The sequence below is a fragment of the Vigna radiata genome, chromosome 9 (assembly GCF_000741045.1).
Source record: "Vigna radiata var. radiata cultivar VC1973A chromosome 9, Vradiata_ver6, whole genome shotgun sequence".
NCBI classification, from domain to species: domain Eukaryota; kingdom Viridiplantae; phylum Streptophyta; class Magnoliopsida; order Fabales; family Fabaceae; genus Vigna; species Vigna radiata.
Genome location: NC_028359.1, coordinates 20,118,315 through 20,141,464, shown reverse-complemented (window position 1 = coordinate 20,141,464; position 23,150 = coordinate 20,118,315). Strand labels below are relative to the sequence as shown.

The window sequence follows — 23,150 nt, the reverse complement described above, 5'->3', positions numbered from 1 at the left end:
AAACATATATAACTCTTCATATTACTGTTATTTGCCTCCCTCAGTTCAATGGAAAACAATGATGTTTTGACTTTAAGCAACTAGTATCTTATCTTAATCAATTAATATTTTAAATATATAATCCGAATATTTGTTAACATATGAATTAAATTCATAATAAGCAATATAAATTACATATGCGGTAATTTTAAACTATTAACAACTGAAAAATGTTAAAGCCAATTTGATGATAAAGATGAAAATTATAGATAGAAAAGAATAAACACGTAAGAAATCAAGTATTAAAACCCAGCCAGATGAAATCAAGTATTAAATCAATTTGATGTTTAAGAGAACATTTTTTTTTTCTTGTAAAAGTAATATGTAAATACAATCTAAAAATATAGAAAAAGCAGTTGTAAAAATTTAGTAACATGTCAAAGAATTAAAACATACATGAATTTGTCTTATTATAAACGAAAAATATTAATTTTGATTGGAAAACGAAAAGTACTTGAAATATCATGTGTTAAGTTATTTGATCTGATTTATGTGATTGATCAAAATTCCAAAAGTAGGACGTAACTTTCATATCGTTATCTACAGAACGTGCTGTGCCAATGACAAGAGAAGGCAGCAGGGCAAAGAAAGCAAATCCACATCTATAAATATTGACGTGAGAGTGAATTATTGATATATATTGTGAGAAATGGTAGGACCAGTGAGGCCTCAATTTGTGTTGTTTGGTTCATCCATAGTTGAGCTGAGTTATAGTTGTGAAGGTTGGGGAGCTACCCTTGCCAACTTGTATGCTCGCAAGGTACTTGATATGTTGCCTCTTGTTCTTCTTCATGCATCATGGTTCCATATATATTCATGTTAATGCTGCGTGTTTTATTTCTTTTTGGTTTTGGTGCATGCACTTTGATTTTCACAATCTTGGTCTTTCTGATATAAGGTTACTCACTCGCTTTTTGTTGTGGTGAATTATTCTCAAGAGGGTAAAGCTCGTTGTGCTTTAATTTTTCATGTTAAGAATTGTTTTGTCTGTTTATTTTTGTACAAATTTCTTCTTGAGTTTCTAATCTTTGGGAACAGGACTTCACCCAATAGTCTCTTTTGGGAAAATTTAGGTCCTGTTTACTAATTCTGATTCGATGAATGGATATATGGAAATTATGGCTGGTCGTTTTCTTGTGGAGAATCAAAAATAAGATGTCAATCATGGAGGAAAAAAGTGACTTAGTGGTGGTCCTGTAGCATGGAATTGGATGAGATTTGTCTTCTCCATATAAGCACAGAATGAGGATATAGAACTAAAATTGATACCATAACAAAAATACTGATGTGACCAGAAAGAATATACAGAATCATTGTTGAGTGTGTCAACGCTACAGTTTGCACAACTTACATAGATATAATATATAGATAATAGACATCCTATGTTTGAAAGTGGTTTAATAACACATGCATTTAAAGTGTCTAAATATTCTAAAATATAGCAGTCAATTTATATTTGTATTTAATTTTTGTGAGTGAAGCATTAAGATGGAAAATGAGTTTAACTTATCACAGATTGACTTGACATAGGCAGATGTAATTTTGAGAGGATATTGCGGTTGGAATACAAGACGTGCTCTGCAAGCTCTGGATAAAATATTTCCCAAGGTATTGAGAGTGTGTTCTAATTCCTGTGTTGATTCTGAATCTCACCGTTTCATCAACTTCAATATATCATACTTTCTTGACAAATAATAACATGCGTTTATTTTAATTGGAGTGGTTAGTAAATATGGAACTACAGCTAGCTAATTAACTTATCCTATATACTATATATTTGAGATATGAATTGTCCATTTAAAATACATGATAACATCTTCAACACAAAACTCTAAATTTCAGAGTTTGGGAACCTTTCTTTATATGACAGTCAATATTTTCATTTTTATTCAATGTAAAATTTTTAATATTTGAATTCTTAACAATGTACACACGGACACCCATAATCTTTAGATTCATTTTTGCACTGTTTGGTTACTTGATTCTTGCTCAGACTGACTTAAAGGAAATCACTTTTTTGTTCTGTCACCTCCAAATCAGGATGCCACTGATCAACCATCGTTGGTAATTGTGTACTTTGGTGGCAATGATTCTATGCATCCACATCCAACAGCCCATAGTCCTCATGTACCTCTCCAAGAATACATTGAAAATATGAGGAAGATTGCTATCCATCTAATGGTAAACTTTTTACACAACAACACAAGTTTCCTTTCTTTTTCCACACATCAGGTATTATTTATTTATTGGTATTGATAGTACTCTTTGCATCCACGTTTATTACAATGAAATTTTACCGATGGTTGTCAGAGCCTTTCAAAGAAGACTCGCTTAATATTTCTCAGTTCCCCTCCCATCAATGAGGTGCAAATGCATGAAATGCTCAGGTTCTCATTCCAATTGATTATGGTTATTCATTATAATGTTGCATTATCTTGAGGCTAAGTAATTCCTGCACTTCTACTTTTTTATGACGCCTGTACTTTTCTCTCTGCTATATGATTACATAGTAGACCAACTTATTTATAGGTCGAACTTTTACCCTCGCCAAAGGGTCTTATAAATTGGTTTTAAAGATTTAGACAAAGCTTGAATAGTGGCACCTTTCGCTTTGTACCAACAATATCTGAATCAGTATGCTGGCACATGATAAATTTTGAGGATGGAGGACTCCAAAAGTTTTGACATTCTTGCTGCCTGATTTTATTGAAAATATAGTTTCAATCACAAACATTAATGGTTGAACTTGAAGCAGTGATCTACTGGGGCCATTAAAAAGGACAAATGAATCCTGTCGATTATACTCAGAAGCATGTTTGGAGCTGTGCCGTGAGATGAATGTGAAAGCCATTGATCTCTGGTCTGCACTCCAGCAAAGGCATGACTGGCTAGATGTTTGCTTCACGTGAGTTTATATTTCAATTACTCTCACTCTCTCCCTTTCTATTTTATCTATTTTATGTATATAGAGAAAAAGAGCAATATGATATCACGACACATTATTATATTTATTTGATAAAGAATATTTTTTCAAGAAAAAAGAAAAAAAAATAAAAGTAGTGTAAAATGAAGGTAAAATATTTAAGTGTGTCAAAGAATATTTTTAAAAGAAAAATATAAATCTACAAATTACAATTGAGTCATTTGATTGGGGTGTTGTTTGATAGGGATGGAATTCATTTGTCACATGAGGGAAACAAAATAGTGGCAAAAGAGATATTTAAGGTCCTCAGAGAAGCAGACTGGGAACCTAGTTTGCACTGGAACTCAATGCCAACAGAGTTTGCAGAAGATTTCCCTTTATGATCCAAATTGTGCTGATAGAAAGAGTATTATAAATGTCTCTAACGGGAACTTCCAAGGAAATTCTCAATTGGAGTAGAATTATTCTGCATTTTCAAGCAACAGAAAAACCCATAATTTGAATCTTAAAGTGGAATGGTTTTATACTTTTTATAGGTGCTTAAAGAAATATGTTGTTCTTAAAGCATATTGTAGCATGTTAAAAGCACTTTTGAAAATAGAAATAAAATCGCATACGAAAAGAAACTACGACCGTTAGCTTCTGAAAATCATATCTGACATGAAATTAAATAGACTGTAATATGTATATTGTCATTCAAGATCGCTGATAGGTAACGCTTTTTATTTATTACTGATCCCAGGCCATGCCTTATTTTTAATGGGAAATATGAAGTTTTAGAGAAAAGGCTTTGCAATTTGTGCACATGCATTAAGGAGCTTCGCCAGCTTTCCATTGGTGGCACAAATAACTGCATTGAAAATGCGTACAATTTCTTTAATCTTTGCAAAATATAAAAGGAAACACATTAAGCTGAATGTGTAAAATAATTTGGCAAACTATATTTACCTATGAACAACAAATACAGATAGCGCTACCAACAAAATTCAAATCATTGTCGTTTCGTCGACTTTTATGTTCACAAGATTTTTTAATCAAACTAATCGCGTCAATGTTTTTCTGACAATGAACACTATTATGTCGACAGAATTGTAGCTCGAGATGCATATTTGATACCTTTTAAATCCTGTTGCATTAATTTTTATTCAGGTAGTTAGATTAATTTTTATTCAGGTAGTTAGATGTAAGTTTATGAGCAATGTAATCATCAAGCAATATCAAGTAATGGTGTCTAGTTATTTTGCATAGAAATGTCACGAAAGTATTTTTGGATTACACTTGGTGACATTAAAATCAGCGCTGACTTTTTTAAATGTACAAGTAGAGTTTGATTTATACACGTTAGCATCATATGGGTTTGTGCTTGTACATCTTTTTTCTTGCGTCCCAAATCATGATATTTTTAGAATAAAACTATGTATTGATTTGCTGGTATAGATCCGAAAGTCCCTTTCCACAAAAACCCAACATCCTGTTGGTATAGGAATAGGATATCTACGTTACAGAGAAACAAACATTAAAACATTGACTAGTACAATTTGTTTTTGGGAACAGTTGCATTATACATTAAAGGGTTACGAAAAACCCAGTAGTCTCTTGTGCTCATGGTATATTCGGTTACAGTTACATAATCAGAAGAATGTGTTTGCATAAATCAAACCAAGGAATCATACATACAAGGGTGGAGAAAGAATAAAAAAGCTAAGTGGTATCGCAAGCACCCACCCAATGATTACACCTCAGAAAAATGATTCTATTCGGATGCGCATCAGCCAACTCTATAATCTTCAAGGAAAAACAAAACTAGGCCAATGCACATCCAAATAAAAGCCACTTCAAATGAGATTTTGCGATAAGAATTCCCGAAGGCTACCTTTAGAAAACATTCTTCCACGCAATAAACCACTACCCTCATGTAGACAATTGGAACCTGCCACTGGGCTTCTTTCTTCTCCATCCCTGACATTTCCAAATTCAAAACCTCTTCTGGATCAGCAAAATTCATTGACACACAAAATAAAAGAAAAAAAAACAACTCCAGAGTTAAACTTACAAAGGCAGCATAATATACAAAAGTTAACCCAGCCAATGCAACAAACGCGATCTGGAAGACATTGTATCTGTGATATGAAAAATGCATGGGTTAGTTATAATAGTAAGGTATTAAAACTGCTAGAACAAATAATACATGCAAACCTCCTCTGTTAAATATCTGCGGTTAATAGTAAAATATAATCCCCTAACTACCCGTCTTTAGTTCTCAATAATTTATCTCATTCATGCCAATATAGGACCAGCTGATTTATTATGTTTTTCACATTTTGAGCGCATGAAATACTAATAGAATCATCAGTAGAAGATATTTAGGGAAGTTAGAAGGACAAGCTGGGACAATCCCAGTAAATGGTCAAAATTTGCAATCTAACAACATAAGGTTCTTTGTTCACCCAATCAGAGGATAAAGGGGGAGAAAAATATCCAGCTTGACTCACTTATACAAATATTTAATTCCCCGAAGAGACTCCAAGGTGTGGCCAAAAATTTCCTGTGCAGCAGTTGCTTGAGCATAGTAGGCAAATGCTGTGGAGCAGAACTGGATCACACTGAAAAGGTAAAACAACTGAACTTTCAGCAATGTCATCACAGAATATCATGACAGCACAACAATTTTTCTATGTAGAGAACCCTATTTGGTACTCTGTCCATAAATAACTTCCTTAAACACAAAATAACTGGCACAACAGAGAAATATTCCTGCTCCTTTTAAACTTTTGAACAGAAAAATCAAAGCCAGAAAGTAAGACCACTTTCAATGACGCTATCTAGTTAAACTATCCCTTCCTACCATATGAAATCAAAGAAGGATGAAATTCATAATTTTAAAATTTATAAAGCTACAAAATAAAAACTAAACACAAATGTTGAACCTATGAATCAACCATAATAGAAGTAAACTTCTATACATAATATACATTTGAAAAGGCATCCTAAAGGCTATACTGACCTAATGGAAGAAAGAAGAATAAGGCCCACATTGAACAGAAAAGAGTTCATGAGAGTAGCTCCCCACCTGCCAAAGATAAGTTCACATAATAATCAACAAGTCCTAGTATGTGACCAATACAAATTAAAATCAATGTGAAATGGTATAATAGACTACAAAGTTTAATTACTTCATTGGATGAATAGTAATGAAAACTAGTCTCAGCCCAAGCACCATGGCTCCAGCAATCACAGCAAGAAGAAGGTAGAAGCAGAAGAATGCAAATGCAGCTGTACCAAGAAGGCCTAATGGAAGAAGAAGACATCATGAAGAATAACAGAATGGAAATTATAATATAATGTATCTAAACTCTATAACTTATGGTAATCAAAAACATTAAGGTAAGCGTATTCCGACATACCCCAGATATCATCCAGCTTGATGAAAACTTCATTCAAGAAAGAAGAAAGAGGAGGATCAACTAATAGATAGATAATGATATGACCAACCCACGCCACAGAAACGATTAACCTGGCACAGTTTTCAAATCTTAAGTTAGATGATACATGGAAGTCATAAAACCTGTTTTAGATTAAGATAGCAAGAGTAATAATATCCCAGCAATAGTTATGCAGCTGTATTCACTGCCCCCATCGAAGGGGTGTCTATTGCCACTCCTATACGTCTAGTAGCACTTCAATTCAACTAATTTTTTCTATTTTCTCTAAAATATCATTATTTTCTCCTAGTTAAATTATATATTCTATAACCAAATATAATTTTACTTACACTTCTTATCAGTCATTCCTTCATTAATTTAAATTCAATCAATTTTTAGTAATGAAAATAAACCATTTAATCTATTTATCTATCCATCTTTATGAAAGTTATCAGGAGAGAACCTTCTGAAAATCATCACAGACAGTTTAGTGTATCCAGCATTCCAAGTAACTCAATCCTTATATGNCATTGCTTACCCTAAAATTCCCAAAACAAGTTTTGCCAGATACCCTAGAACTGTTAGTGCCCATGTTGCCTCAGCCTGCATTCATACAGGATCAGTAAGTGGGGGGAACTATAGCACATTGTATATGCCTAGAAGTCTAGTATGTACAAGGAACTCACCTTTTCTCCTTGTGGGTACATCTCTTCAAGAAGCTTGACATCTTCTTCTAATTGAAGCAACTCCTGGCAAATTATGCAAGATAGGTAAGTTTAAGAACATAAACACATAAACAAATTAATCATAAACTATAGACAACTTTGAGCAGCCACTAGAAAAGCATACATCAAATTAATATATGGCAGTCCATGTGAACAATGGTACACATAAAATACTTAACACGATGTTGGAAATATAAAGTACCACTAAAGCACTAATATTAGTTTACCTTTTCCACTGATTTCACATTTTTACGAAATTTCCTACCCTTTGAACCACCTTTTTCTTCCTGACGAAGTGACTCAGCTGCTTTCTTCAGATCTTTTGCTTTTTTGCCCAATTCAGTAGCTTCCTACAACCATAACCAACAAACCACACGATAAATATAATACAGCATATTCAATCAACATTTAGTAGTTTCCAGCTCTAAAAGGATATAGCACCTTGATATACTGTGAACGAGTGATAACAGCCTTTGGACGCCGAATGAAAGAAAATATAAGTCCCAATGGAAGACATGCAATACCAACACCACCAAATATCTGGATTGAATGGTGAGAAATCAATTGTTAACATCAGTAATAGGAAATAAACTTACTTGTGACCTTGGATGCAAGGCATTACCACAGTCATTATAAGCAGTTGCTTCTGCTTGTGTGCAATTTATAGGATCAGATTAAAATTTTTAGGGAGTCAACTAGCCCAATATCCTAATTCATACACACTTTCACAAGAAAAAAATATGATAATTGAAAGAATGTATGATCATTTGAAAAGAAAAAAAAAAGATATATTTTGCTCATAAATCCATAAACTACCAAGGCAGCATATGAGATAGGATTAACTTACAGCAAAAAGCACAGATCCAACTATAGTGGCCAGAGCAACAACATATTCCGGAAAGGTGGTACGCATGGTCCAGGTTTTCTCTGATGAAGGACTGGCAGTGTATGCAGAACACTGTTTTTCAGACAAAGGGGAAAAAATCAGAATGAGCACAGGCAAAAATAAAAATTACTTTCAAGAGAGAAAAAATATGGACTTTTGGTCAGAGAGAGAGAAGCAACAGACCTGATGCGTGTTTCCAATACATTGTTGACTACTGCTGAACTCCCATGTGCTAGGAAATGAGTTTGTGGAAGAAGAGAGATGCCTAACAGTAAAGTCCACCTTTCCAATAAGTCCTAATACATCAGTCAGATGCAGGTCAATACTCATATGAAGCAAAAGTGGATATAAAAATGTTAAATTAATTGTGGATTTTTAAAAATGAAAAAACAGATTTTACACTTAGCAACAAATCTTCCACTCATATAATGAATTTCAGAGGGTGGTATTTGGTGCATAGGTGAAATTAATACCTTGCAAGTTGCAACATGGATTTGTGAGGATCAAGAATGGTCTTATATTCATAACACACATCTTCATAAAAGAGCCCTTTGGGCTTGAAACACAGATAACAGGTTGAAATCATATTTAATTATGATTTATGAAGAATGGATGCAGCCAGAATCAAATTCCTGCCCTCTTATTGTGTATTTGGCAACGTGTTCATAACTCACATCAAATTCATATATGACAGAAGCTACTCTCACATCCCATTTGATGTGAATTTTCTGTTCTTCGACACAGAATCCCAACCCAGCCTATAATAGCTCAAAACCCAACCTTAATCCAACCATTAATCCACAACGAACAACTTTTCCTTACCAAATAATCCTTAAACATGGTTTCATACAGCAAAGGAACTTCACCAACTGATATCTTCGGTAATCTCAACCCCTCAGGCCCCAAAGAACAAAGTAATAAACAGCACGAAAACCCACCATTTGTCATTTCCTTAACGTAGGACTTGTACAATTTACAAGATGGACATATAGTGTATAGCTTCACAAGGAAAGCAGCAGCGCCACAACCAATGGATTTCTATGCCTACGAATGAGAGATCACCAGCATGAAACAAAAAAAAATCCGCCCACATTAACGCATATCAACTCTGCAAATTCCACTCTCAACTTCCAAATCTTCATCCCACTGCTCACACCCATTGAACCATCCAGAAAAACATGGAAAATAATCTATGGACCCCCAACAGTAAATAAATGTGAGTATGGGATAAGGTACAAAGACAGAGACAGAAATAATAGGAATTGAGAAGATGTATGGTTTATACAGTAATTATATATCGCCACTCAAACAACATTTCCATTCACTATCATATAACCCTCACCCAACCAAACAAACCCACCCAACACCGGCTACCACAAGAAAGCAACAAAAACCAAACACTATACCTTCAAATCACACAGGAAATTACCATCTTACCCCTACCTCGTTCAGAACAGATTTAAAAAGAAGGTACAACTGAAATAAAACAACAACCAACAAAACTGCGAGAACGTACCATACAAAATCCCCAAAATAAGAGCGCACACAATCGCAGTGGTCACCATCCAACACAACGCGCTCTTAATCCGCTTACCAACACTCCTACACACAAAAAAAACAAAACGCATTGCGTTTCCTCAAATCAAACAAATTTTTAATTTTTTCAATAAATCACGAAAAGTTTAAAAGTTTAAAATTTGAATTAAAGCAAAACGTACTTACTTGTCCTGGTCGCCTTCGTAGTAGAACATGGCGAAGGGGATGACGAAGAAGACGAGGATCGCGTCGAGGATGTACACCGCGAGCCAGAGGTCCTTCATGGGGAGCGTGAGATTGCACGCGCCATTGTAGATCGCGTGCCGACAGGCCTGACGGTTAGCAACGTCGGCGGGAAGCATGAGGATGGAGATGGCAGCGACGGAGAGACCCAAAACGACGACAAATTTGGGGAAGTAGGCCTGGTTAATGTCATCGGGGTGCTGGTAATTGACGAGGAGGTATACGTTGACGAGGAATACGATAACGCACACCACGATCGCCACGATCACCAGCGCCAGGTTGAAGTCTCCCATTCTCGCTGAACGCGATTTGGGAGCTAGGGTTAGGGCTTAATCGGATCTGAAGAGAAATTGGGAATGAGGGAAGGTTTTGGTTACTTGGTTCTGTTGGGTCGGGAATGTGGAAATACTGTTTTGCCTCTATTGGAGAGGAATGGTAGGAAGAGGGCAAGGGTGTTGGCGTAATTTCCAAGGCTTATTTGTTGGATGTGAGAAGAGACAGTTTCGAAAGTTCAGACCAGGCTGTACTAACTAGTCGAGGTAGGTTCTGAACATTTTTGGTACTAACATTTTTTTTTGTTCTTTTTTAGGTTATTGTAGTTAATAAATGACTCTATGATCTTTTGGTTGGATAAATCTTGGTATAACTCTGTAAAATTTACGATTTGAGTTTTTCTAAAAGAAATTTTTAGTTTAGTTTACGAAAATATGTTACAATTATTTTTTTTTTAATTAACTTATGTCAAATTGATCTTCAAACTTAGGGATAGGTATCGGAAATAAATAGTATCTCTTCATTACTTGACTCTTACAAAGAAAATTCAATTTATTATAAGTTTTTTTCCTTTTATATATATATATATATATATATATATATATATATATATTTTAAAATAAGATATTTTATATTTTTTAAAATAATTATAAAAATAAAGTTAAATTTGTTTTTAGTTATTCCAGTATAAAGCGTTTTTGAGTTTCATTCATATTGCAAAGTGTTATTCATTTTCATCATCTTCTTAAGAAACTTAAATTTTTAGTTCTCAAAAAACAATGACGTTAAATTTTAGCTAAAGTGATTAACGATGTGTCAAATCATTTTTCTTTTCTTCAAAATCGTGTCAATCCTTTCTTCTTACATCTTCAGACCATGAAACTTCTCTCCCTCTCTTATTCATCTCCATTATCCTCTTCAATGCCGTCAACAAAAAGGCACAAATTAGGGTTTCTCTAGTGGGAGCGGCCATGAATATTTGTATGTTTTAGGGTTTTAAAATAGCGATGAATTGATGAAGAAGGTTTATGTAATGTTAGGAACAATGAGATTCAAGCTAATAAACTACTGTTGTGAGTTTGCATTGAAAAATGCCAACGTGGCAAATGTTAGAATGAAACATATCATCACATACGTGGTTAGATGTTAACCAGCTCAACCTAATTTTAACGGTATTTGTTTTGGAGGACGAAAAATTATAGTTTTCTTAAGGACAAGGATCAAAGTGTACCAGAGTTTGAAAAAAGGACTCAAACTAAAATCGTTTGTTAGTTGAGAGATTAAAAGCATATTTAACCCTTATTATTATTATTCTACCCTAGAATAAGCTTTTGTATTAAAGGATTCCTTTTACATTTTTTTACATATATTTAAGGATTCTTATGCAAGCTCTTTTTTATTTGAGAACTTCATGTTTTTGTTCTCATAAGCTACTATGATGTTTGAGGCAATTGCATAAAGAAGGAGAACTTGATGGAAAATACCTTGTATGCAACAACTTCTATAATGAATTTGTCAACATGTTAATCATCTATAAGATGATGACTTATGAATTTTCTGAATGATAACTGCATCTGAGTTTTGAAAACTCTAAGTTAGATAACTAAAGTTTTATAAATTATTGGATCCTTTACATGAAAATTTACATTTTACCCTCTGATGAAGTTTCATTGCCAACAATTATGATTTAAATGATTATAAATTATATTATCTCTTTTTTTTTTTTGTTAATATGGGAAAGTTTGAAATGTAATAATTATGTTGCGGTAAATTTTTGACTCCTATATGTATGAATTAATTGTTGAGTTTTGGTTGTATAATAATGTACAATAGTGGGATTGAGATGATATACAATGATACATAATTTAATTAAAGGAATATATTATTACAAAAAAGATAATTAATATATAATATGATGAAAATGTGATTAATGTTCTATGGATAGTTCCAAAGACATAAATACAAAATTGACAAATAAATTTGTAAGCATAGGAAAATGAGAGTAGTAAAAGATTGTCTTGAAATTGACATAGACAATTGATTGAGGAAATTAAACGCACGTGGCTTCATAATTCATTCCTATACCAACTCTTAACTATACCTTTTAGTTACATGATTCAAAATTTGCTCACATTACATTTCTACGTACTACAAAAAAAAATTGTTATTTAGTGGATATTTATTTTCCATTTTGCAGATATTTTTACTTTCTGCAAATTAATTTCCAGAGGTTTTTCAAACTCCTACGATTAGAATCGTAACTATTAATTTGCGAAGGTTTTTAATGACCTCTGGTATCCAACCCCTCCTATCAAATTTATATTATGGAAGTTTTTTTATGAAGGGCTTTAACCTCTTGTATTAGTGACTATTATTTTTAAGAGGTTTGAAACCTCCTTTATTTATAATTATCCATCTACATTCATAATTCTTAATTTAATGCAATCTATTTTTTATAATAAGAAATAAATAAAATATATTGTAAAATACAAAAAAGTTAATCAAAATTAATTTTATTAATGATTTAAGATAAAATACATTTATTGACTATTACAATACAAATATAAAAAAAAATATACATAATGTTTAAAGAAATTTAACTAGACTTAACAAGAACATAAGCTAAGACAAAATCTTCAGAGTTCAAAAATTGTGTAATATGCAACAACATATTATGTGGCCTCTCTCTATCTTCAAGTGGAAAAAATGGCAACTTGAATCATTCCACGATTGATCTTACTTTGATTAATTGGCAACTTTCTTCATAGGTTCCCTGCCTTCATCCATTCTGGTAACAATTTCAAATAAAAAGATATATTTAAGATTGAAACACATGCTAATTTAAAATCTCTGTAAGCACAAATCCAAAACCATAATTAAACAAATATCAATGTTTCCAAAGTCAGTATTAATCATTGTTGATGCAATATAAGTGCTTGACTTCGAAGGATGTATATTATAAGGATTATTCCCTAATGTTTGAGTATCTAGCATGCACGTCTAATAGAGGAAATTCACCTACAAATATTTAGAAGTTCACTGGTGTTTGATTATTTACAAGTTCACTGATATTTAGAAATTCCCAGACTATGTGCCTTCTTAAAATTAAATGAATTACCAAACCTATGATGGCAATGGAACCTTTTCAAACAATAGTTGGCAAGCTGGCAAATTCATCATGTTTAATGCAACAAATTCAGTAACCCCTGGCATGAACAATTGATCAAACAATGTGCACATAAATGCAAAAGTAAAATGTTGATACATAACATACAAGTAACAAAGTCAACAATGATATAACTTATGCACCTGTAGAGTAAAGGTATTCATTCCAAAATAAGATTGAATGAATGATTTAAACTCTAAATTTTCAAAGAATCAGAAAAACTAAGACATTAGAAGAAAAGAAAGTAGATTGTATGGTACAAAAATGTAAAAGAAATAATAAAATGCAGTACACATATACACTATTTTTAATAAATAAGAACAACCCCAAATCTTCGGTAGAGTCAAATATGTCACTAACACAATAACTTAAAGAATAATAAGTTTTATCCTTGTGTACTAACTCCTTGGGATAAATTATTTTCTAGTTTACTTTAACTCCTTCTCTGCCTATTCTCTAGCTACATTATATGACCTAAATTATTCTTCTGCTAATTCTTATGTTTTTATTGTTCTTTCTTGTCTTAAGTTTAAAACTCAGAATCTTATATTAAGAAAATATAAAGCGTAAGTAGATTCTTTCCGAAGTCAGTTTCTTCAGTAATATAGTTCTTTTGTTGCTTGCATTGTTTATTAATTCTTTTAGTATCCAAGTGTTGTAGACATGACCTAATTAACACCAAAATGCAATCTCAGCATGCATAGGTGCGCCTTTTTTTAATTACTAGGGTGCATTCAATCGATTGGTAAATAGCATAACTAAATATATAATGGAAAATATAATAATATTGTAAAGAACATTAACAAACAAATTATAATAATTGAACTAAAGGCTTTAGACAATTAAATAGTGATTCTATTATTCCATACCAATACTCTAAGTTCTAACTTAGCAACAGATAAAAGGTTAAAAGACCCGAAGTAGCAAAGCCTTGGGTAAAAAGAATACTTGGTGTTATTATGGTATTGAAATAGTAATTTTTTTTTTTTTTTAAGCAAAGAACCATATAAAAGATAGAAAAAGTCCATGAAAGAAATATTAATGATTCATATAAATTACTAAAAGGTAAATGGCCTGAAAAAATCCAACGAGTAACTAACAATCCTGTGATACAAAAAAAGGTTATTATCATGCCTTTTTTCAACAAATTGTATAATCCTATGATTTCATTGCCTAATAATAAGGTTATCCAATGAATTGAAATTAAAAGCATATAAAATCAAGTAAGTGACAATGGGAAAATTAGGAAAAAATCCACCCAGAAATTACTGATGTTATAATAGAAACTTACTTCTCCATCCACCGCGAAAATCCTGGTCCAGGAAAGCTGGCCTGAGTTCCTAACCTATATTAGCTTTCCCAGGTAGGAATGCCAACAAATTCTCAGATAATGCTCAAAGGAAAAAAACTTTTGCAGGGAATAATCAAAATAAAAAAAAAATACCTCGAAGACCCTGATGAATGTTAGGGGCAGAAGACAACCGCAACGACTAGGGCAATCACGACCGTTGACGACGAAATGGCCACCGCAACGGCCAGGGCAACCGAGACCACAACAGTGGCGAAAGTGAATGGCAACAGAGACCACTGTAACGGCGACGGAAACCACCGATGAATTGAGAACGAAGACTACGAACGATAATGGGCTAAGGAAGATGATGACCTAAAGGACCACGCTGAAATGAGGAGACAGACGAACCAAGAAGGAACGATAAAATAGCTAGCCCGAAGAAGAAAGGTGAAAAATGTGGGAAAGATATTCAGAAGTTTCGTGAACTTAGGTTTGACAAAGGTTTGTGTGAAGATGAAAAGGGAAAAATGCTCGTACGAAATAGAGAAGGGGGGAAAGGAGTGAAATGTTGGAAAAAAAATGTGAGTTAGGTTTGGGAAATTTTTCAGAAAAGCTTTAGGTTTGAAAAATTTTTCAGAAAGGTGGGAATGTGAGAGCGTAGGAGGGAATTTAGGTTTTGAAAATTTTGAGTCAAGAGAAAATGAAATAATAAAAAGTGTATTTAATTTATGGAGGTCATAGACCTCTTAAGAAAACAATCAAAACTAAAGAGAACCCATTTAACTATTTTAAATAAAGTTAATTTGCGGAGGGTTTTTTAACCTCTATAAAATAACCTTTACAATATAACAATTTTTTTAGTGCATTAGTGTAGAAAAAGGAAACGATAACAGTTATTTTTGCCTATTCGTAGTAGCTCCACAACTGAGGCATATATAGACGAAGCAAAAAGTCTACCACTTTTTACCTCGGTTCTAAACTGAGGCATAAAGGTGTATGTTTTTGCCTTAGTTCAAATGTAATCGAGGTAGTAAGGTGTATGTTTTTTCCTCGGTTCAAATGGAATCGAGGTAGTAGAGAGTGTTATTTTTTTTTTTTTTACTTTTTTAGTGTTATCAGAACATAACAATTATTATTATTTTATTTTACATTCCTACACATAGTATAAACCTTAAATTTTTTCTCACGCCACGCCACTTTTGTTTTCTCGTTGTCCTTGGGAACCAAACAATGCCATCAACCTCTCACTATCATCACATCACTCTCTCACTCTCTCTCCTCTTTTCTCTGTCATCACTCCACAGTTATTTATTGCAACTATCCAGTTGCATTCTGCCCCGAAACTTTATTGACACCGCCTGCTCGCATTAACAACCTGACTTTCTCGACTTAATCCCATTTTCGTTCTTCTATAAACATTTGACAACAACACCTAATTTCTTGAGTTCCATGGTTCAAGACCAACCAACTCTTTAGCAGCAATTTCTACAATTTCCCTGTCACCATGAGTACGACAAGCACTGAGCAATGCACCCCACAAAGCAACAATTGGATTCAATGACATGCTTGTAATCAAGTCAAGATCCTCCCTCATGTGCCCACAACGACCAAACAGGTCGACAACGCAGCCATAATGCTCCTGTTTAGGGGAACCCAAAGCTCAAATATCTTACGCCCTCTATCAACTCAATACTCACTCTTCTTCTTCACTTCATTCTTCATAACCAAAGCTCAAATATCTTTTCCCCACTTTCGGTGATGAATCCCCCAATCGTCGCAGGCCCACTGTCCTTTCACCTCCTGCCCCCATCACCTCGACGAAGCCTTCATTGGTGGCTTCTGTCCCTTCTGCCTCTACGAACACCTCGCCCTCCTCGACTCTAACAACAACAACAACAACCCCGCCATTGCCCACAAACCTCCATCCATCGCCACCATCGCCCTTAAAGCCCTTTTCCACCCATTTGCCCTCTCGGAGCTATGTTGCAGAAAGTCCTTTTTCGCCTCCAAAAACGAACCTTTCTCTACCTCCTTCGAACCCCAGCTCAAATCATGTGACGTCCACGTCCGTAATACCCTCTTCAACCTTTTCCACCAAGACCTTAAGCCCCAAAATGACAAACCCCAGAACTAAACGAAATTCGCCCATGCGAACCAGATCTGCCATCCTTTGGTGGCGACAAACACCGCATGCAAATCCACGAAACACCTTCGCGATTTGATCCATGGAGAAAGGTTGTCGTTGCCAAGAACATATCTCCAACCTCCTTTGCCGCGAGACTAAAGCAGCGGACACGCCACCACTGTCGCAAGCTCTAAAGGATCTCGCTGTCACAGTCACCGCTGCAGGTCGCCTCTGTTGCACGAACATGAAAAAGGGGAAATAATCGATAAAGGAAGTTCCAATCGGTGGAAAATGAAGAAGGAAATAACTAATCAGTGAAATCAGTGGAGGAAGACATTTAATTGGTAGGGATGAAGATATTCAATGGTTCAAACAACGAAAATGGGAACAAATTGGACGAAAGATGAAGAATTCTAACAGAGATGAAGAATAGGGTTTGCATAAAGAAAAACCTCGAGAAACCGTGAATGAAGATGTGGGAGGAAAGTCTAGAGAGAGAGATAACCTATATGCACGAATTCAAAATAACCTATATGCCTCAGTTAGAAGGCAAACCAAAACATAAATGTCCAATGCATCGGTTCGTAGAAGACTAAAGCAGTAGGGCTTTGTCGTAGAGGGTTTTATGCTTCGACTTCGTAAATAACTGAGGCAGTTGAGTGCATAGGCTTCGGTTCCCACTGAACCGAGGTGTATTAGTTCGTCTTAATTACAAAAATGCCACCGCATTTTAATATTCTTCGGTTTTGTGAAAATCGAGGCGTATTAGGCGTGTTAAAAGACTGTTTTTTTACTAGTGCTAGGATGACCAATTATGATTATTCGTATAGACGTAAGATCTTGAAGTGTAAAGAGACATGTTGGTAGCAGGGTTGGGGTTCAATGGTATCCAGAATACCGATTATATTACAATAATAATGATGTAGGAGATTAGAAATAAAACTTGATTGAATATGATATAAAAGTTGAGTGAAAAATTTGTGTAATGTGTTTTGTATTTGTAGAATAAATTACTTAAACGTTAAATGTTATTATTTGATACTTGTAAAGTGGGTCTATTTTTTTACATGTGTCACATGATTTATAATTCCAATAACATTTTAGTTTTTATGAAGTTCACTAATACAAAAACAGCCTATTACGTCGTTTATTTTTGGCCTTCAACGATGCATTTGCTAGTGACGTTATAGCCTGTGACATTAATTTACGTCGAATAATATCGGGTGACGTTAATCGAACACCTTTATGTCGAATGTAGATGTAATTGACATAAAGCTAACGTTTATTATGTAGATCGACATTAAGGTACGTCGTTCAGAATAGAGCTTGATGTCCAATATTTGAATAAATATTTATTTTTAAAGAAAGGTTTTTCGTCCAATGATTGGGGGAACTGACGTAATGTTGACGGCGGCGTAGAAGATATTTGAAATAATATTCACGTCGAAGTGGAAATATGACGTCAATTTTTGAATAAATATTTAAATTTAAGGAACATTTGACGTTAGTTAAAAGGTGAATGATGTAAGGTTGACGTTCAACATGTATAAAGTCGACGTTACTATCGTTAAGCCGTAGAGTCCCTCGCCCAACATTTCATTATCATCGTTATCCATTGCATATATTAACGTCACTCATCGCCTTGATGGATGTTAAGATACATATATTAACGTCGGACAATGTATAATTTGACGTTACCATCAGTGTTTTTTTATTAAATTTCGTTTTTTTTAGCTCATTTAACCAAACCTGAAATACAGAAACCAGTTTTCCAATTCCTAAATGCATAAAATTAATTAATTTAAACCATGCTATCATCAATTCAGGCTATTGTCAAAACTTAAAAGATCCCACTTTTCCATTCATCTATTCTAATTAATCTATTGACAGTATACATCCATTCATCAATTCCTCTCTTATCGTATTTATTACTTCATTTGACAATGGAGAGGTATCGTTAAATTGTTGCAAAATCAAGGAAGGAAACTTTACAATTATATTCATTTTAATGTCAAAAGTTTATTGATATTTGTAAGATTTTCAAATGTAAATTTCTACCTCAGTCTAATCTCCTCTGATTTCTGCTCGGACGATTGCCTTGATCCATGACATGATGTAGTAGGCACATGACGAGGAATCATTCTGCTTATTACACTAAACATGTGAAAGAACTTAGTCAAATGTAACAATTTAAAATTGACTACGAAAATTAAAGGTTAAAGATCAACGAATTCCAACCTTAGGATATATAATATCAATTTGTTGTCCTCTGGTCCTAGTCAGAACTCTAAACAAATTTGAAACATAAGTTAATATATTAATATCATAATGAATTGATAATGATGAATGTAATTCTTACGTTTGTATCAAGGACCTCAACTCCAGTTTCATCTTCCTATGAAGAGAACAAAACCATACAACTTGTGCTTTTTTTTGAATGATCACCATGAGTTGCCAATGGCCCCTATCATGTACCAACAACTAGTAAGTTTATTGATTAAAATTTGATAAAAGTTGACAATATTGGGAAAACATACGCATCAATGTATGGCGCCATATATATCTCTCTCTTAGACTCGGTCATCCATGTTTGCATATATGATTTTATGGAATCTAATGTGTTTCTAGATGGTTGGGTGGTCTGAGGTTCAAGAAAGCCGTAAATTGACCCTCGACTTGATTCCACTACGACGGTGTCCATGTACCTATAAGAATAAAGTTAAGTATATTTATTAAAATGTAATAATACTAATAATATACAAATTGGAAAATAACAAATAAAACACTTACATGCACCACAGTTGTATGCATGAAATGTTCAACATTCTATCTATACCAATCAGCTCAAATGCATAATTAAATTCAATATACAATGGAATATGGAACTCGACGCCAAACGTTCTTAACTCCCACGGCACCACTACCAATTGTTTTTTCAACTGAGGTAATCCTAACATCAATATGGATAGAGGATCATCATCTACTGCTTGCACACGAGCCTCGGGTTGAGCTATTGCTTGTTTCTCTGGTCGGTAGACCTGCAAGTTGTTAACAGTTGAAAAACAATTATTTTCATATGTCATTCGAGACCAAATTACACCCTTTAAGACTTAGAATGAGCTTAAAATAAAGCAAAACACATAAATTGAGTCAGTCGAGAGTCAAAAGTTGTTTTTAGCGATATTATGCTTGTTTTGCATTGTTTTGTAGCATTTTTGATGAAAGTGAAGAATGGGATTGAAGATGAAGGTCTTAGACTCAAGAAAGAGGAAGAAAAATGAAGAAAAGAAGAGTCTAGGAACCGCTCAGCGCCAAAATCCACCGCTGGGCGGCCAAATGCGAGGAGAAGCCATTGTTTGACACCCAGGCGACGACGCTGGGCGGTTTTGCGACAAGGGGCAAACTGCCGGGCGGTGGAACTCACCGCCGGGCGGCATAAGTATGACGTCGGGCGGTTGTCTGCTGGGCTTAAGCCTGTTTTTTGTGACGCTCCTCAACTATAAATAGCCCTATTGCGAATTCAAAATCATTCTTTTGACAGAAAGGGGCGACCAGACCTAGTTTTCACTCCTTGGAGAAGATCTCTTGGATGCTTAGGCTCCTTTTTATCCAATCTAGGGTTTGCTTTTCCATTCTTCCATGATTTTTATCTAGTTTCACCATGATAATGGTGAACTAAACCCTTTTGTTGTTGGGGAACAATGTAATCTTTTGAAACTCTCTTTTATTGAAACTCTTATTTATTTATATGCGTGTCGTATGCTTTGATTATCAATTGTTGGGTTTCTCATCTACGCTTAATGCTTTTATCGTTTAACTCATTCGATAATAGTTGTTTGTCTTTATTGATACGGGAACCTACAATACTATCATGAACTGGTGGGAAATTCCTTGATTAAGCAATAACACCTAGGGATAGGGGGGTAGGACGATCAATTGTTTTTGCTTCTATTTATAATGCATTATTAATTACTAGGGGAGGCTAGGGATAGCAAGCCGGTAATTAGTAATAGGCTCTTTTCGCCGAGGGATCGGGTTAAGGGTAGACTAAGAAAGTTTGCATGACAATTAGATAACAAAGCGAATTAAATAAGAGGAGTATATAAGAAAGAGTGGATAAGATGAACTTGTAAACCCCCAACAACTCCATTCATCCATAGTCTTTTTCTCGTCAATTGAATCAATTGCATTTGCATGTTTATTTGTTATTTCTTGCATCCAAACCAATTACTTTTTCTTTACAAGTCTTACGATTTCAATTTGCACAAACGATAAGGCCTTCGAGTCCTTTGGGAAGAACGATATTGGGTTTACCAATTATATTACTTGAAACGATCTGGTACACTTGCCAGAGTGTTAACAGAAGTCACATTTACAGAAGTTAGGAATTAGTTAATTATAACTTGATGATTTAAGATAATAAAAATAAGAGTACAATACCGCTGGTGGGCCAAAATATGGAACAATCAAGGCCTTAGGCCAAGCTATAAATGTGCCTAAGGTCTCCCCCACGAATTGGATTTCATCTATCGGCACTGGCACTCGAGCCTGGGTGTCTCTAACATCATTAATCCTTACCCGCGCGTTAGTGGGCAATAAAGGAGCACCATGAATGGTCTGGCCTCCTGCAAGCTGTACTCCGGTGGCCACTACGCGCGGAGGATCCTCATCAACCAAAAACTCATACTAAACATTGATATTTGTACGATTTACATTAGAGCATGAGTCTTTGGTGCTCGTAGGAGGTGCAGTAGGATCATCTGTAGGGGCATCCTCCTGCTGTGACTGCTGCTGTTGTTGTAGTCTGATCATCGCAAGTTCTCTTTCGAGCGTTCTTAAGCGTTCTTCCATTTACTCTCGTACTTGGACTTGCAACTGTTCTGTGATGCTAGTAACCAATTTCAGAGTCACGGCTTGTGTGCTTCTTGGTTTAGGGCCAAAGTAGTCCCTCAATCCAGTAGCTCCTCCAACAGCACGCACACGACCTGGACGGTCTGACTGACTTGTGGCTGTTACTAGGATGTCCTTCCTAACTTCTGGCACAAATGTGCCTTCAGTCTCTTGTTCAACCAACTCATCCTACATATCATAATAAACAAAGTTACATAATTTTTTATGAACTATTGTAATTAGTTAAAAGTTTCCACTTTCAATTCTATGGCATATCTCCTGAGCAGACTGGGATGTAAACTGGCCATTGGACTTTGTCCGTGCAACCTTCCACAATTCATGTCTAGCTGGTGGAGGTGTTAAATCAGGTGACTCAAGACCTAACTCCTCAGCTCGACATTTTCTAATCATTTTCTCTAATAACGCATAACCACCATGAGAAAGTACGTATGGTGTATCATCAAGCCTCTACCTTTCCTGGGCGGCTATCCTTTTCACCTATGAAAAAATGAAAACTATTAAGCATATATAATTCAGAAATTAACATCCTGTCTTGTGTGACTAGAGCAAAATATTATAAAACATACACTACAAGAAAAAATTGAATTATATACAGCCAAAATCCGTATATAAAGCCCAAAATCCGTATATAATACTTGATTATATACGGATTATATACGGACAAAAATCCGTATATAATACTGTCGTAGCTAAAATTATATATGGATAAATCCGTATATAATACTGTCGTAGCTAAAATTATATACGGATTTATCCGTATATAATTTATATACGGATTTATCCGTATGTAACTTTGGAATTTTATAAAAAAAAATTAGGTGACCTCACGCATCCAATACATATAACTTTAATACGATGAAACTTCATCTTTGACTAAATAACAAGCACCCACCCAAGGAAAGTGCAATCAAGTTTTTCCATATTGCCACAAAACCCAAGAAACTCAGATTAATAATTTCACACATAAAGTTCACATACTATAAAATTCAAATATCTGATTACTCAAACATAGTGATAACTAAAGTCTGGATGTTTCTAATACTAATAATTACAATAAGAACAAAGCAAATTAAAGGATTCTTTATCTTGTACTTGATCATTGTCTCTTAGTTTGAATCAAATTGATCTCGTATGTTGCAATGGTGTTAGGAGTTCTCCTGATTGCTTGTAGAAAAACTTTCCATCCTCCATGACAACTTCATATGCTTGAGGGATGGTGGATAAAGGTTAGGAACCGAACCGGGAGCGATCCCATTATCATCAAACCCTTAGCCTTTTCTTGTTTGATACCTACTGACAAGTAAACTTTATCACCAAAAATCATATTACCAATAAGATATGAAAAATAATTGTCCTAAACAGTAAGCCAGACACACAGTAAAAAAAATACATTCAGGAGAGCGGGTGTTTAATTGTACTTAATTATTTCTTTATGATGAAATGGATAGCAAAATCATAGTTTAAAATCTATGAATGAGAATTTCTAAAATTATTAAACAAAATGTTAATTATTTAAAAAAAAATTAAAGTTTGATTTTATATAATTTTATATTTTATTTATAGTTCTAAAATAAAAGTTATCTTTACAAAATTAATTTCTAAAATTATAT

At 34.3% G+C, this 23,150-nt stretch overlaps 2 protein-coding genes and 1 long non-coding RNA gene across 4 annotated transcripts; 1 reads left to right on the top strand and 2 right to left on the bottom strand.

Moving 5' to 3' along the window:
• The first annotated feature begins 589 nt into the window (after positions 1-589).
• Positions 590-4,080, top strand: LOC106774091 (GDSL esterase/lipase CPRD49). Of its 2 annotated transcripts, none has more exons than XM_014660924.2 (6): positions 590-799; positions 1,570-1,647; positions 2,080-2,271; positions 2,350-2,426; positions 2,795-2,944; positions 3,207-4,080. In XM_014660924.2, exons 1-6 carry the CDS (start codon positions 689-691, stop codon positions 3,343-3,345), a joined length of 747 nt encoding a protein of 248 aa, XP_014516410.1. In that variant the 5' UTR covers positions 590-688; the 3' UTR covers positions 3,346-4,080. The 2 variants fall into 2 exon arrangements, with proteins under 2 accessions (XP_014516410.1, XP_014516411.1); XM_014660925.2 differs by having other exon boundaries at positions 592-799; positions 2,080-2,220; positions 3,207-4,078.
• A 360-nt stretch (positions 4,081-4,440) lies between these two features.
• LOC106774090 (LIMR family protein At5g01460) lies at positions 4,441-10,292 on the bottom strand. Its single transcript, XM_014660923.2, has 14 exons — positions 9,718-10,292; positions 9,512-9,597; positions 8,179-8,291; positions 7,957-8,067; positions 7,551-7,649; positions 7,337-7,459; positions 7,071-7,133; positions 6,923-6,987; positions 6,367-6,476; positions 6,136-6,250; positions 5,967-6,032; positions 5,455-5,565; positions 5,016-5,082; positions 4,441-4,921 (listed from the first exon to the last, which is right to left on the bottom strand). Exons 1-14 carry the CDS (start codon positions 10,065-10,067, stop codon positions 4,874-4,876), a joined length of 1,527 nt encoding a protein of 508 aa, XP_014516409.1. The 5' UTR covers positions 10,068-10,292; the 3' UTR covers positions 4,441-4,873.
• Positions 10,293-12,615: 2,323 nt separating this feature from the next.
• On the bottom strand, positions 12,616-15,122 carry LOC111242540. Its single transcript, XR_002669681.1, has 3 exons — positions 14,658-15,122; positions 14,505-14,567; positions 12,616-12,835 (listed from the first exon to the last, which is right to left on the bottom strand). It is a non-coding gene; the product is annotated as an uncharacterized LOC111242540 (long non-coding RNA).
• Between the last annotated feature and the right edge of the window lie 8,028 nt (positions 15,123-23,150).

Coding starts and splice junctions, on each gene's coding strand:
- LOC106774091 (XM_014660924.2), top strand. CDS start 689: ATGGTAGGACCAGTGAGGCCTCAATTTGTGTTGTTTGGTTCATCCATA. Junction 2,272..2,349: donor TTTCTTTTTCCACACATCAG/GTATTATTTATT, acceptor GATGGTTGTCAG/AGCCTTTCAAAGAAGACTCG. Junction 2,427..2,794: donor CAAATGCATGAAATGCTCAG/GTTCTCATTCCA, acceptor AACTTGAAGCAG/TGATCTACTGGGGCCATTAA.
- LOC106774090 (XM_014660923.2), bottom strand. CDS start 10,067: ATGGGAGACTTCAACCTGGCGCTGGTGATCGTGGCGATCGTGGTGTGC. Junction 9,598..9,717: donor TACGAAGGCGACCAGGACAA/GTAAGTACGTTT, acceptor TTTTGTGTGTAG/GAGTGTTGGTAAGCGGATTA. Junction 6,033..6,135: donor ATTACTATTCATCCAATGAA/GTAATTAAACTT, acceptor TATCTTTGGCAG/GTGGGGAGCTACTCTCATGA.